Below are 14,886 nucleotides of genomic sequence, written 5' to 3'. Positions count from 1 at the left end.
TTGGCCCAGGATGAAGCTTGTGCTGGCGTTGGGTGGGCTTTTAATACTTTTGGGACTGGTTTTCCCTGTGATAGATATGCAGAAGACATAGCTTCACCAACCATTGTAGATTTGGATGCTGCCTCACCTTTTCGTGGTCCACCAAAGAGCACAAATAATCCATCTGATGAATATCACAAGTTACCTGAGACATCTTTTGACATCCACAAGGTGTACTTAGAACCAGTATTACTGAAAATTGGAAAAACTAGTTTTTGATTCAAATGAAAAGCCACCTTCAGCTTTAAAATTACTGATTCTCTGTGAAACCTCATAAAAGGTCGGCAAGACAAGAATTGTAACTCTGAAATTCTTCTTGCTGACGTAATTGATACCAAGAATACAGTTTAATGTTATGTCCTTTACAGTTGCCTGCTCTAAAAGGTTCAAACAGCCTCAGAGCACGCAAAACAAGATTTAAATTACACTGTAGGAACTCTGGTCGTGGAGAAGGATGTAAACATTTAATCCTTTGAAAGAAACAAGTAATATCCTTATGCAAAGGTGACTATAAACCTGTTTGATTCTTCCTCTAAAGCACAATAGTTGCCACCTGAACCTTCAAAGAATTTAATACTAATTCAAAACCCCTTTGTAAAAATGCTAAACTATCAGCAATCTGTGCGTTAAGGGAATGTGGTAACTCGGCAATAGCAAGTTGGAAACAGCCAGAAGGAATAAGGAGGCAGACTCTGGCTTTTTCCTTTTGTGCAATTTGTTTACAGTGACAAAAGAAGTGCAAAACAAAAACAAACAATGCAGCTCACCTTAATGTTCAGGTAACACAGTCAAACATAGCAGGTTTTAGCGTAGACTGGCTTCCTTCCTGCTCCTGGGGCCTCCAAACCTTCTGGGCTAAGACTTACTCTAGGCTGAAGGGATCATCCCTGAGCCCAGAATCCCTTGCTGGGTTGGGAGTTAAGGATGACTGGGCCAGATATCTGTGGCCGGTCTCTTAAGGTGGTCTGAGGGAGTTTCCTGTAGACTCCCTCACAGAGAACAATTAATCTCTTTAGAATAGGCCTCAAATCATCACCATACTCTTATACAAGCTAACGAAGCCTAGGGTTTTGGGTTTGTTTGGTTTTTTTTTTTTGGGGGGGGGGGGGGGGGAGGGGGTTAGCATAGTATTAATTACTTTTGGAGAGTAGACCTTCTTGCCTAAGCATGACCTTTCAAGAGACAAATTGTAAGAGTAAGACGGGTCATCCTTTAGTATTGGGCCCGGTTGCAGAAAACCCCAAATTGATGGAAAATGTAATGACTGATATACTACCAGCCTCTTTAGATCTGGCCAGTCTGGAACTACAAGAACCACGTATGCCCCTTCCTTCATCTTTATCACTTGACTGTAATGGCCAAGGAGGAAAAACATAATAAACGTTTGGCCAGAATTGGACTACAGCATTTATTGCCTGGCTGCAGTGTTCCTTTCTTCAGCTGTAAACATTCCTGTGATGACGTTAGAACATAAGAAAATGCCATACTGGGTCAGACCAAGGGTCCCATCAAGCTCAGGATCCTGTTTTTAACAGTGGCCAATCCAGGCCATAAGAACCTGGCAAGTACCCAAAAACTAAGTCTATTCCATGTAACCATTGCTAATGGCAGAGGCTATTCTCTAAGTGAACTTAATAGCAGGTAATGGACTTCTCCTCCAAGAACTTATCCAATCCTTTTTTAAAACACAGCTATACTAACTGCACTAACCACATCCTCTGGCAACAAATTCCAGAGTTTAATTGTGCGCTGAGTAAAAAAAAAAACCTCTCTCCGATTAGTTTTAAATGTGCCCCATGCTAACTTCATGGAGTGCCCCCTAGTCTTTCTACTATCCGAAAGAGTAAATAACCAATTCACATCTACCCGTTCTAGACCTCTCATGATTTTAAACATCTCTATCATATCCCCCCTCAGCAGTCTCTTCTCCAAGCTGAAAAGTCCTAACCTCTTTAGTCTTTCCTCATAGGGGAGCTGTTCCATCCCCTTTATCATTCTGGTTGCCCTTCTCTGTACCTTCTCCATCGCAATTATATCTTTTTTGAGATGCGGCGACCAGAATTGTACACAGTATTCAAGGTGTGGTCTCACCATGGAGTGATACAGAGGCATTATGACATTTTCCGTTTTATTCCCTTTCTAATAATTCCCAACATTCTGTTTGCTTTTTTGACTGCCGCAGCACACGAAACCGACGATTTCAATGTGTTATCCACTATGACGCCTAGATCTCTTTCTTGGGTTGTAGAACCTAATATGGAACCCAACATTGTGTAATTATAGCATGGGTTATTTTTCCCTATATGCATCACCTTGCACTTATCCACATTAAATTTCATCTGCCATTTGGATGCCCAATTTTCCAGCCTCACAAGGTCTTCCTGCAATTTATCACAATCTGCTTGTGATTACTACTCTGAACAATTTTGTGTCATCTGCAAATTTGATTATCTCTCTCGTCATATTTCTTTCCAGATCATTTATAAATATATTGAAAAGTAAGGGTCCCAATATAGATCCCTGAGGCACTCCACTGTCCACTCCCTTCCACTGAGAAAATTGTCCATTTAATCCTACTTTCTGTTTCCTGTCTTTTAGCCAGTTTGCAATCCACGAAAGGACATAGACACCTATCCCATGACTTTTTACTTTTCCTAGAAGCCTCTCATGAGGAACTTTGTCAAACGCTTTTCCAAAAGGAGCAGGATTATCCAGCGCACTCACTGACTCCTGACTGTCCCAAATGAATCCAGGAGCAAATTCTGTCTTTGCAGAGAAAGCTGAAACATGGTATCATGTTTGCCATTGAAATGGTAAGTAATCATTCTTTTTTGTCTTTTATGAGCATTCAAAAACCACAAAAAAAATAAAATATTGAGAGACTGTTTAGTTGCAGGATCAATGATTATTTAGGATCCGAAAATGGTGAAAACGCTGAAATTCTTAGCATCTGTGGAGTGTATGAAGGTCCTTATTAAGCAAAGAAATATCTGATGCTTTCCTTGTGTGATGCCAATGAGATATCTATAAACTTTTGGAAAGTTAAAATTACAGCATTGTGTGTTCAGTCATCTATTTTTTTTTTTTCCAAAATTGACAATGCATCCTGAATTTTTATGCAAGGAAACTACATGCTTCATTGCTGAGTGGCTCTCCAAGTATGATTTGCCTCTGATTAGGCAATCATCCCGATATGGGTGAACCATTACTCTTTGTTTTGTTAAATAGGTGGCCACTACTACCATTACTTTTGTAAAAGTCCTCGGTATAGTTACTATGCCGAAAAGTAGGGCTGTGAACTGGAAATGATTTCCTAGAATACAAAAAAAAAAAAAAAAGACATTTCTGAAATTCTTCTCACAGAGATATGGAAATAAGTCTTAAGTCCAGAGATGTTAAATTATTTTTCTCTCACCAAGGATACTATTTATTTCAACAATTTATATCTGCCGATCCACCATGCTCAGAGGATTACAAAACATTTCACTGACAACATAAAATTACTTGCTTATGTACACTCTAAATACCGTACGTCCTGCATTATACAGTTAATCAAGATGAAGGCCATAAACTAGAAGGAAGTTTTAAGGAAGGCCAAAGTAAAAACATTTTAAGACCCTTCCTGAAACAGAGCGTATCACTCTTGGTTCTCAGCACCTGATCGGAGGGTCTTCGTATGAAACAGTGGAACATGTAAGAGCCTTGTTGACTCCCTTCAGATTTAATATTGGCCTGTAGATCCACCCTTTTGGGGGATTTATTTATAAAGTTATTTTAACCCACTTATTTCCAAGATATTTGTAAACTGCTACAAACTAAGTTAAAACAAAAGCAAAAAAAGTCAAGCATAAAGCTATTTAAATTAAAACAAAGACAAAGCACAATAAAAGAAACAATAGAAAAAAAAAAGGCCCTAGTTACTGGAAAAACTGTTCAAGTAGGTAGGTCTTTACGAGCTTTTTAAAAAAAAAAAAAAATCATCACTAAATGCTATATGTATTGACTTAGGTAACTGGTTCCATAGTCTTGGGCCTGCTACAGAGAATGCTAGGTTTCGTGAGATCTAGTCTAGCGATTTTTACTATAGAAACTTCCAGCAAATTTTTATCTATAGAGTGCAGCTGATGTGTTGGTTGTACACGGAGTGTGGATGCCAGTCAGGGGTTTGAGTTATTATGCAGCAATTTGCAGATTATGCTCAATACTTTATATTTAGGTCTCCAGACCATGGGGAGCCAATGCAAACTAATGAGAGTAAGTTATATGTTCCTTTTCATTTTACACTACACAGAAATCTTGCTGCAGCAGTTTGTATAGTAGAGAATAGGAGTCCAAGATAAAGAGAATTACAGTAGTCCAAGGAGGTTAGTATTAGCACTTGCAATGCTGTTTGGACATCAAAGTCTTCAAGAAGAGGTTTCAGATTCTTAAGAAGGTAATAAGGTATAATTTGAAAAAGAAGAGTTCACCATGTACGTAATGTTCATTCATATACAGAGTGTAATCCATGACAATACCCAGATTTCGTAATAGTTGTTTTACAGATAAATCGGCAGTCCGTCAATGTGACAGAAGTAGGAAAAGGACATACTGTTTTGTTTTTCACAGACAACAGGATAATTTGTTTCATAGAGATTTGTAATCTGCGATGCATTAAGCCATCGTTTTACTGAATACTTCATAGTATTTGACCAGGATGATATAAATGGAATAAAAAACTGATCATCATTACCATACATATTATAATTTACAGCTAAGCAAGAAAGCAATTAACATAATGGGGACAAATAGATGTTAAAATAGGTGAAAGCTGACCCTTGCAGAACTCCAGAGGCAGTACCATAATCAGGGTTTGTGCCACTTGTGCTATAAACAAGATATGTACGATCTGTCAGATGATGAAATAGATTGAATAGCACCCCTTTTGTCACTTGTTGATTGGTACTGGGCAGATAGCCTTTAAACTCATGACATTTTATGGTTGCATGTATCGCACTCAGCTTTTCTAGAGATTGTGCAGGGGACATCATAAATCACTCTCTTACTGGGAATAAAAATTGTGGGACCTAACCATTTGAAATAATATCCAGGACCAAACTGTCCATGTAATATGGGACGGAGGGCGAGCTAAATTTGAGCGTGGCCTTCTTGCACCTCAAAAGGAATGATTTGCTCCCCTCGATCTAGAAGATTGATGAGTGAATCAATTGGCTGAGTGAAATCTGAGTGTCACCACAGAGCCTGCAGCCCCAAGAATGGTGAAAAATTGGTCTAGATCTATCATTATGTAGTCTGAACTTTAGACTTCCCCAGACCTTTCATTAACTTATCCGACTCCACCCCGAAAAAGGAAATTTACCTCTAAAGGGTAGCCTGGAGAGACACTACTTGGACGAGGAATCCACCGACCAATTTCAAAGCCAAACTAGTCTTCTTACGCTCACAGACAGAGCTAAAGATTTTGCTGAGATTCTGATGTCATAAAGGCCATCCAAGAGATATGCAGCGGCCGATTCCATCTTTGTTGATGCGTTTCTCATCTGCAAGCCGCTGAATCTAGTGGAGCAAAGCCCTAACCACATAACTAGCACAAAATGGTGGCTTGAAGTGTAAAGGAATCAGCTGTGACAACATGCTTTAGCACCAAATCAATTTTTCTATCTTGTGCATTCTTTAGTGCAGCCACCCCTTTTACAGGGATTTTAGTCTTCCTTGAGACTGCTGCTACAATTGCATCTACCTTGGTAAATGAAACAAATGCTCCTCTGATTCTAAAAGATAGGGTTTATCATTTATCAAAAAAAAACCCTTGGGTGTTTATAGCCCATCTCTGGTGTTTCCTATTCTGAAAAGACCATGGCCTCAATTTCAGAGTACAATGGTAAAGACATGAGACATCTGCATGCGCCTCTTATAGGGGTCCAATTAGAGTATTTCTCTACCTTGTCATCAGATAGCTGCATGGCTGAAGTTGCCTTAGAAATGAGGGTAGAAATGTCTTCCTTATGGAAGAGGAAAAAAAAAAGAAGTCCTCACCAGAACTGAATTTTCCCTCTTCTAGGGATTCCAGAATGCTTCGTGAGTTTTCCTCCTCCTCTCCAGGTAGAGTAGCCTGACTCAAGGGTAAACACATCTGGTTCTTCTGAGTCAGTGCTCCTCTTTTTGGGCTTTGCAGAGGCTGAACAAGTCATTAGAATGTGGTAAAAAGTCCTCCTTGGTTCCCTTAGCCTGTATAGTTTGAAAATCTTGGTGGAGAAAAGTTAAAAAATCTTGGGGAAAAACCAAGAAACGACTGCCTATCAAGCTCTGTTGAGGTGCCTGGCTGAAGAAACCCTTCAGGAGAATTTGGGAGGGTCTAGAGTAAAAGCAGGACTTCCTCTGCTTCCTCCTATCGAATACTGTGTTTTCAAAATGATCACTGCGTCCTTGACAGCACCTGCCTCTGAGCAAGGGAAGTCCCCAGGCTGACTTTTTTTTGCGAGTGGATGGACTCAAATCTTTTTTGCCTCTGGGTAAGATTTCTTTGAAGAATGGGATGGTGTAGAGGAGTTACTCGACTACATTCTGCCATAGGCTGATGGAAAAAAACAAACAAAAAAACCACTCTCCGAACTGCTGCTGAACCAGCTAGCTGAGAAAGCAACAGCAGGTAAAACTCCTGGCATTCTGAGCCCCAATGGTGTTTTCCCTTTATTAGTAACAGCCCTTGTGCCCAAACCATCCCTTTTTCTCAATTTGAGCACTTAAATGCTAAATGAATAGGTTCCACCTGAATCTTCAAAAACATAAGATAGTGAGTAGAGTGATTGAATGGCTTGTTTTTCTGCAGGTGGTCAGATCCACAGAAGACTGGCCATGTATGAATAACTTTGTAAGAGGTAGTATAGAGGCAATCTTCTAGTAATTACATTAGCTAAAAAAATAAATCTTCAGGATGAGCCTGTCCAACCATCCATTCAGCAGCTGGAGGCAGAGAACACTGTCTCTACTGGCTCCGTTAATGATGTCACTCTGATGTCATTAAAAAAAAACAAACAAAAACCACACAACATTGCCTCCAGATGCAGGTTGACGGGACATTACCCATATGTTTCTTGACTGGTGGGCAGAAGGACAAGGAAAATGGGAATTCCTACGACAGTCAGGATTTGTGGATGCTGCTGCTCAGCAATTGTAACCGACACCAAAGATACAAAACCGGAAGCAGCATCATAGCACTTCCTGTCCTGCCTCCAACTGCAGGGGCCCTTTCCCACCTAATCTAAGCAATTATCCAGCAATTCATGATCAACATTGTGATCTCAATAGTGTCCTTTAGAATTATATATCAATCATTCTATATCCTGTAGTGTTCAATAAGTGTATAGGCAAGCAGCATGCCCAAATTATTCAGAAGTGTCAACACTGACTGCTATAGGAGTCAATACAACAGGAATTAACATAAAAATGAAAATTTCCATTCTATTACATTCAAACAAACAGTTATACCCTGAGGGACGTAGCATAGCAGTACTTCATATGGGAGATTCAAGGCAGCAAGGAAATATCTTGTCATAAAATTCTGCATCAGGTGTTTTATTAAGATATGAAAGAAGCCAGAAGCTTTTCATCGCCTTCTCTCTACATATTAAGAGAAGCATACACATTAGAAGGCTAACACTAAGGAGAGCATTGGCCTTTTACCATATGTATGCTCCTGCATATCAGTACTTGGTGTTAAGCTCAAACTGCAAGGGCTGGTTAGCATGGTGGAACCCTCCCACAATTCCCAATTAAAAAAAAACAACCCCACAAAATAAACACACCACACCCCCGATAGGCCCTATGGGACCTCCCAAAGAAAGATGAAGCTTTCTCTGGGGGCTCCACTCCTCCAACCCCCTTTCTCATGCAAGAAAACAGGCCCTCTAGGGACATTCTCTGTCCCCTCCCCCCAACCCCACTATAGAAAGTTGTCTTCTACCCCATCCCACTTATTTGGAATGGCAACTTACCATTGCCAAAGAGATTAGACACGTCGAATGTTATACAATAGTGCGAAACAATCTGACAAGCACAAGAAGAGTTGTAAGGCATGTATTTAAGTACTCCATCTTCAGGCCAGTGTTGGATTCTTTTGACTTACAAATGGACTCATTTAAATGGCTCTAAGAGAAATTTTATTTGCATAAGAAAAATTGCTTTAAAAATATTTTTGCTATTCTCATCGTGGCCTATGGATTAAGTAAAAGGCAATGAAGGCACCACTTCTCCGGTAGTGCCTATACGACTGGCTAATACTTAAAAAGAGTCAAACTTCTTAATGTGTACTTTCTTATATTAGTGTTTTCTCTCATGTTCCCTCATTGTTTTTTTGACACAATATATTGCTGTTGGCATTTATAAGTCAGATCATACCATACTTTTATAATACATATCCATTTACTACATCTCAATTTTCTTCTTCTTCAAAAAAAAAAAAAAAATTTGTTTATATAGTTAGTGATGCTATAATAGCCAATATTAACACTCACAATGTAGTTACAGGACTGAATACTTTTCAATCTATTCTAAATAGGTCATATAATGAAGTTAGGAAAATGTTCTAATTATTATTAATCAGGAAAAGATAAAAAGAAAGGAAACAAAATAGAATGCCAGATGAAAAGAAGAAGAGGATGGTAAAATAGTTTCACTGTTCTCAAACAATGTTGCTTTATTAAAAAGCCAACCTCTCCAAGAAATATTCAAAAATTGTGAATGAGTCGCTTAACAATCCCATTCATAGCAGCAACAAGCCACGTTTCAGAAATATGCTTTGTCAAGGGGGGATGGAATAAGCGACAGAGGTACAATCTGCAGTCACAAAACGTACAAAATAGAATGACCACAGCTTTCAATATAAGCAAGTTAGTTAAGTATTGTTCAGTTTCTCATTCCAAGGAATATTAAAGCAACAGATTCAAAAATATAAACCATGGATTTTGAGAAAGCAAAAAAGGATAGGCAAGAATCAAGAAGGGGGAGGGAAAAAAAAATCAATATCCCCAAGCAACCTAAACAAGCACCTCAACTGAGCTGCAGGAAAGATAACGCAATTACATTGACCATACAGTGAGGCATGGGTTATTCCTATTGTGCTTTAAGAGGGTAAGTTGTAAAAGCATTTATGCACGCGCACACACACGGTTTTAGGCACGTAAAACAAGCTTTATGAAGATTCTGCCAGGAGCTGCATGCGTAAGAAGTATGTATGGAAGCGATTCCAGTATATGTTTTATGCCTGAGAGAAACCATTAACACGCACACTTCTGCTTTCCAAATGTACATGATTAAATATACTTACACGTTTATGCCTGCTCTCAAGCAGGCATAAACTTGTGTGCATGTCACACAGGGATCCATATACACCCACTGATTTTAAAAGCAGATTTACATGCACAAGTCCACTTTGAAAATTAAGGTTGAGGTTTGTGTGTACTTTCTACATGTGGATTTCATCCCTATATGGGCAGTTATAAAATTACTCTCCATATATAGAATTAGAAAGTCAAAGTATTAAAACTAAAACTATATAGGCTGCAGTAATGTTCTCATTAGGGCACATTCATGTTTGGGTTGTATTAATGAAATTCATCCTTCCCAGGAAGAAATCCAAAAGCTATTACTGAAATGATTAGATAAAAGTTATTACTTGCTTATAATCTCCAAGGAAGCATCTAAAGATTTTGTATTTCAACTGTCAGATGATCATTTGAATACATTAATTTTATCTGAAATGTATAGCAACTACCAGCAAGTGGCACTCAGCTGGCTAAAAATCACAGAGCAGGTTACAAATAGTTCCTTACCTCAGCATATGCCTCCATGTCTTCTAGAAACTGTCCCAAAAGGGTAGTGGAAAAAGCTAGGTCTGCTACCCAAAATGGTTCCAAACTCTGTAGCCATCCTGCAAACAAGGTTAGATCAAGTGAAACAAAGAAGGCTAAAAACATGTTCTATGGCCAGCCCAGTGATCAAGTTGCAAGCGCTGTGCATTTCCATGGGGAGGGCTCCCAATCAATTACTCGACTGGGTCTTCTGCACCTCTGGTTAACTGGGGATGCTAAGCTCACAGCCCCTGGGAAAGGAGAAGTCACGAACAAGGGTGGCACCTGCAGGCTAGATTTATAGCCCACCACACAGAGTTCCAGAAGGAGCCCTGCGGTATGACTAGCCTCAGGACCATTGCTGCAAGACCAGGCACACAACAGAGGAAGGGTCTATTAAAATAGGGAGAAAATAATCCACAGGTGGTTGCCACTGAAGGATCCCAGCACTGGGTGCTGAATGAATTGGGAGGCGGCAAATAGGAGGACCTACTAAGTAAAAAACATATTTCCCACAATTAGAAAGGAGTCCAAAATTCAAAATCAACATTCTGGGTTTAAATACACAGACCAGTATATAACCTACTCAATGCATTGAAAATTAATCTCTTACCTGACACTTGCTGTGTGAGAGACACCTTCTGGGTGTGATCTATATGCCACCCAACCAATATGTCAACTGTGTCCTTGAAAACAATACAGGGTAAACAAAAATTTAAATTCTTTCCTTAATTATTTCAGTGTTTTTACTAAGAAACACAGCTGACAAAACCAACTTACCCGGAAATTGGTGCTAAAAATATGGGGGTAGCAACGGGACACCAATAGAATGCACTTCACACATTTGCATAATAATTCAGGTGTATCCACATTCTCCAGAATGGACTGTAGGCTGGTCATTACAAGCTACAAGAACAAAGTATACAAGAAGTTGTCATGTTTTCTATAATATGAATCTTGGAACCAGAGGTTGAAGAAAACGTTTGCACAAAAGAAGAAAAGGGGAAAAAAAAAAAATCACCAAGACTGGTAAATTCAGTGAGCACTGTACTAGTGTAACTTTTAGCTTTTATTTGTAAACTGAAATATATTTATGCTTTCAGAGAACACATGTTATTTGAGCTTAATGTATGTGTCATTTTCTGTGTTAAAATTACATTTGCCCATTTGTTGCCTCATGGAAATTCAATAACATGCACATCTTCCTGCAGGACTATAAAAAAGTAATCTTGATAGCAAAATACTAGATATGACATACGTAGTACGAGAGTGGAAAAGATGGATTCTATTCCCAAATTTATTAACAAAAGTACAATCACTAACAAAGAGTTCATAGCCGATATATAAACTATACGAATCTATCCATGTACACTGGAACAAAAATGTTCTATTAATAAACAAAGCACTAATTAAAATTTGCACTGGGAAGCTGCAAAACAGCTCTTCAGGACCCGCTTTCAATCTGCATTTAAAATTCTTATTTATATCCCTCCTTGGACACTGATTATAATTCAGAATTGTTATCACAGAACTGCAGAATAATTCTTGGAAAGATTTAAAAAAAATAAAACCTAACCAATTATTCAGATTAGTAGCAGGTATCTTGTTCCAATCGTAACAAAAAAAAAAATCAGAAGCACATTTCATGTCACTTATCTGGACAAACAAGCAAGGGAGATGTTTACAAGAGCAGTAAAACAGCACTACTTTTATTAACAAATGTAAAAAGTAGTTGTAAGCAACTCAACTTGCATAAAAACAAGAAAGATTATGAAAACAGACACAAAGTTTACCGACGTCTGCTTTCATAACCGGCAGCCGCGGCGGGACCATAGCGCCTCCTTGCTATCGCGACCCGCCACGGCTGCCGGTTATGAAGACAGACACCGGTAAACTCTGTGTCTGTTTTCATAACCTGCCTGTCTGCCAGTAATAAAAACAGCCGCCGAGTTTATCGGCTGAGTGCACCGTATTGCAACGGCCCCTGAGCACACTATGACAGCAAATTTTAAGCCGGCACACGTGCTCACGTTCATCGGTCCGCACCCATGGACGCGGCCATTTTATAACACCCGCCTATATGCGGACGTTAGAAAAGAGCCTGACTGCACGCATAACTGTGAGCAAGTTTAAGTGGGGGCGCGCTTATGCACGTAAATGCTGCTTCCACCATGTAAGAAGAGGGATTTTAAGAGACACACGTGCAGATGCCATCATTACTTTTCCCAGGTAAAGAACAGGACTTCCAAACCCTCCTAATTCAATAGCCTCCCTTCTCCCCTGATCTGCCTACATTTTTTTTTATGACTTAACATGTCATCCATAACAGAAGTAAAATTATGCGGCAGAGAACCCTGCCAGTGCGTGTAAGAATTTACGTGCAGATTTCGAAGAATGCCCATGCCCTGCTCCTTTTTTGAACTTTTCATTTATGCATGCAGTGGCAAGTATAGGCTTTTAAAACAACTTTATCTGCAGAAAAAGAATCAGAACCAAAAAAACAAACCAAAAAATGTAATCATACAAAAACATTTTAAAAATTAAAATAAAAAGTTTTTGGCCATGCATATCCCTATTAGCTGTTTTGGGCTATCAGAAGCTCTGTATGCTTACTTTCTTCTTGTTTTTATGCAAGCTGAGTTGCTTACAACTACTTTTTACATTTGTTAATAAAATTAGTGCTGTTTTACTGCTCTTGCAAACAACATCTCCCTAGCTTGCTTTTGTTTATCTTTAGAGGGCACTTATCTAAAGTACCTCTGTTGTACCACAAAAGCGCTAACAAAAACAAAGAATACTGTTCGGACCTGATCTACTTTATGCACCAGAATGTGCATATCTAGATTATGCCACCGAACAAAACCAAATTTTCTCCATTAGGCCATTAGACTCTCTCCATTAGGCCAAAAGACTGGCTCTGTTCTGCTTATAGCCTTTTGCTGGCAAAAAAAAGAAAGAGCCAGCCAGCCAGAGAAGCAGCACCATGCAACATTTATACAAATATCCACATAGTAAGTCTGTCATTATTTCAGCCCAAAACAAAACACAAAAATTTGTTGCTGAAATATAAATTGACCTTAATTCATAACAAACTATTTTAGTTAGCAACACAAGCCAGGGCATACAAGCATTCAGGCTGAAATATAATTCATTATGTGCTATGGAGCCAGAAACAAGAACAGAGTTGTAAAGTTACACTCCTGTTTAAAGACTCAAATTGCTATTTTTTAGTACTCTAACGTCATATTTCAGCTCTGAAGCTTCCACTCTGCACAGACCTAAAGAACTTCAAATTACTACGCTTACGTTTCAGCTGCAGAAGTCTCAACCACAGTAAGTTCACAACACTGATATGATAACCAGAATCACTTGCCATTATGAAAATTGGTCAATTCACTCTTAATACCTCAATTGAGATAAACACACACTTTTACTCTTCACTCTCACCTGCATCACAGATGAAAAGGCTTTCTTTTCTCCCACAGTCTCTAGTGCTTTGTAGGTGGCGCACAAATAAAGAAGTTTTACTTCATCTTTAGTAGAAGAATTAAATTTGCTAAAAATCCATTTAAAGATCTTCTCGGCTTCATAGCTCAGAGAAGCACAAAGCAGGCCAAGGCAATATGCTCCCTCCTGTCGCAATTCTTGAAGCAATTTGCTACTGTATTAATATAAAAAACAGTTCACATTAAGCCAAGGCAGTTAAAACATTTCCACAATCCACACAAGTTGCCATTAGCAAGGAATAAAATTCATATCATAAAGTATGTCTTTCCCCTTAGGTACGTTTTTCCTTTTAAAAAAAAAAAAAAAGGGGGTGCAGGCCATAAGCTTTTTAGCTGTAGTTTTTGGTTTTTTTTTGTTTTGTTTTTTTTAACTTCTCTATCCTAGCCAGCTCTTGCTAGTAGAATGCAAACAAGTTCATTAACATAATTAAAAAAAAAAAAAAAGTACTGAGAGAAGGTACAGAAAAGCCCACCAAAATCCCCTTTCATCTTCATTCAGATAGGACTTAACACCCAACTACTCAGTATACGGTAATTTTAGTTTGAGGGGGGTCTTGGCACAGTAGTTATCTGTGCTTATATTATACTAAGCATTTATTTAAAAATGTTGAAATTAGGCATAAATGATAGAAAAAAGTGCCCATTTAAGTTTTTCAGTCAGGTCCTAACATTCATATTATTGCAATGCTTCATCCTTCAGCCATGATGCTTCATCCAGTACCGCAGCTCTTTTCTGTGAATCATTTTCACAAAGTGAATGGCTAACAGCCAGCATGTAACAAACTATAGTCCAGAAGTACTCAAACCGGTTCTATGGGCCCCCTAGCCAGTCGGGTTTTCAGGATATCCCTAAGGAATATGCATGAGCTTGCATATGTATATTCGTTAGGGATATCCTGAAAACCCGACTAGCTAGGGAGGCCTCTAGGACCAGTTTGAGCACTTCTGGACCATAGAACAGCAAGTAGATTTAAATGAAAAAAAATACAACCATCACCACAATCTTTGTCTGTAGTCTATTACTATTATTTAAGTAAATACAGTAGATAGCAGCAGATGAGGATCAACTACCCTACCCAGCTGTCTTCCTCTGGATCTTTACCACCTAAAGCAGCCATTTCAGTCAATGGGCGTGATGAAAAGTAAGAAATTATGATCCATCTCCTCCAGGAGCTATGATGAGTACCAATAACACTATTCAGTACCGCAATAGCCAGAGAAGGGGGAAATGGTGCCTAAAGTCAAACACTTCCCCACATGGCAATAACTATTAACTACTTGTTCCTGAGACAACCTGAACCAATAACCACCATGCTTCATGGGAAGTTCTATAAATGAAGTAGCATTACAGTTATAACAGTTTTACGTCTTCTAAGCTTACCTTTCATTAAGCACATCGTGTATGGCAGTCAGAATATTATCCAGCTGTTTAACCAGAGCCTACAATTGGGGAAACAAAAAAAAAAAAAAGATGTACTTCCCAGTTTGAACCT

The 14,886-nt window shown here is 38.8% G+C and overlaps 1 protein-coding gene across 5 annotated transcripts in view; it reads right to left on the bottom strand.

Annotated features, from left to right (window-relative positions):
- Positions 1-14,886, bottom strand: part of SMG1 (SMG1 nonsense mediated mRNA decay associated PI3K related kinase) — a 147,049-nt gene that overhangs the window by 113,235 nt on the left and 18,928 nt on the right. For 4 of the 5 annotated variants that reach the window (XM_029576036.1, XM_029576040.1, XM_029576038.1 and 1 more), the window contains 5 exons: positions 14,775-14,833; positions 13,335-13,548; positions 10,668-10,793; positions 10,501-10,573; positions 9,870-9,967 (listed from right to left, as the gene is read on the bottom strand). In XM_029576036.1, coding sequence (XP_029431896.1) covers positions 9,870-9,967; positions 10,501-10,573; positions 10,668-10,793; positions 13,335-13,548; positions 14,775-14,833 — 570 coding nt within the window. Of the gene's footprint in view, positions 1-7,527; positions 7,643-9,869; positions 9,968-10,500; positions 10,574-10,667; positions 10,794-13,334; positions 13,549-14,774; positions 14,834-14,886 lie in introns of those variants that run through there. The other variant, XM_029576041.1, reaches the window with a different exon arrangement.

The sequence above is a fragment of the Rhinatrema bivittatum genome, chromosome 14 (genome assembly GCF_901001135.1).
Source record: "Rhinatrema bivittatum chromosome 14, aRhiBiv1.1, whole genome shotgun sequence".
NCBI classification, from domain to species: Eukaryota; Metazoa; Chordata; class Amphibia; order Gymnophiona; family Rhinatrematidae; genus Rhinatrema; species Rhinatrema bivittatum.
The sequence above is the reverse complement of the archived record's forward strand: the minus strand, read 5'-3'. Positions and strand labels throughout refer to the sequence as shown.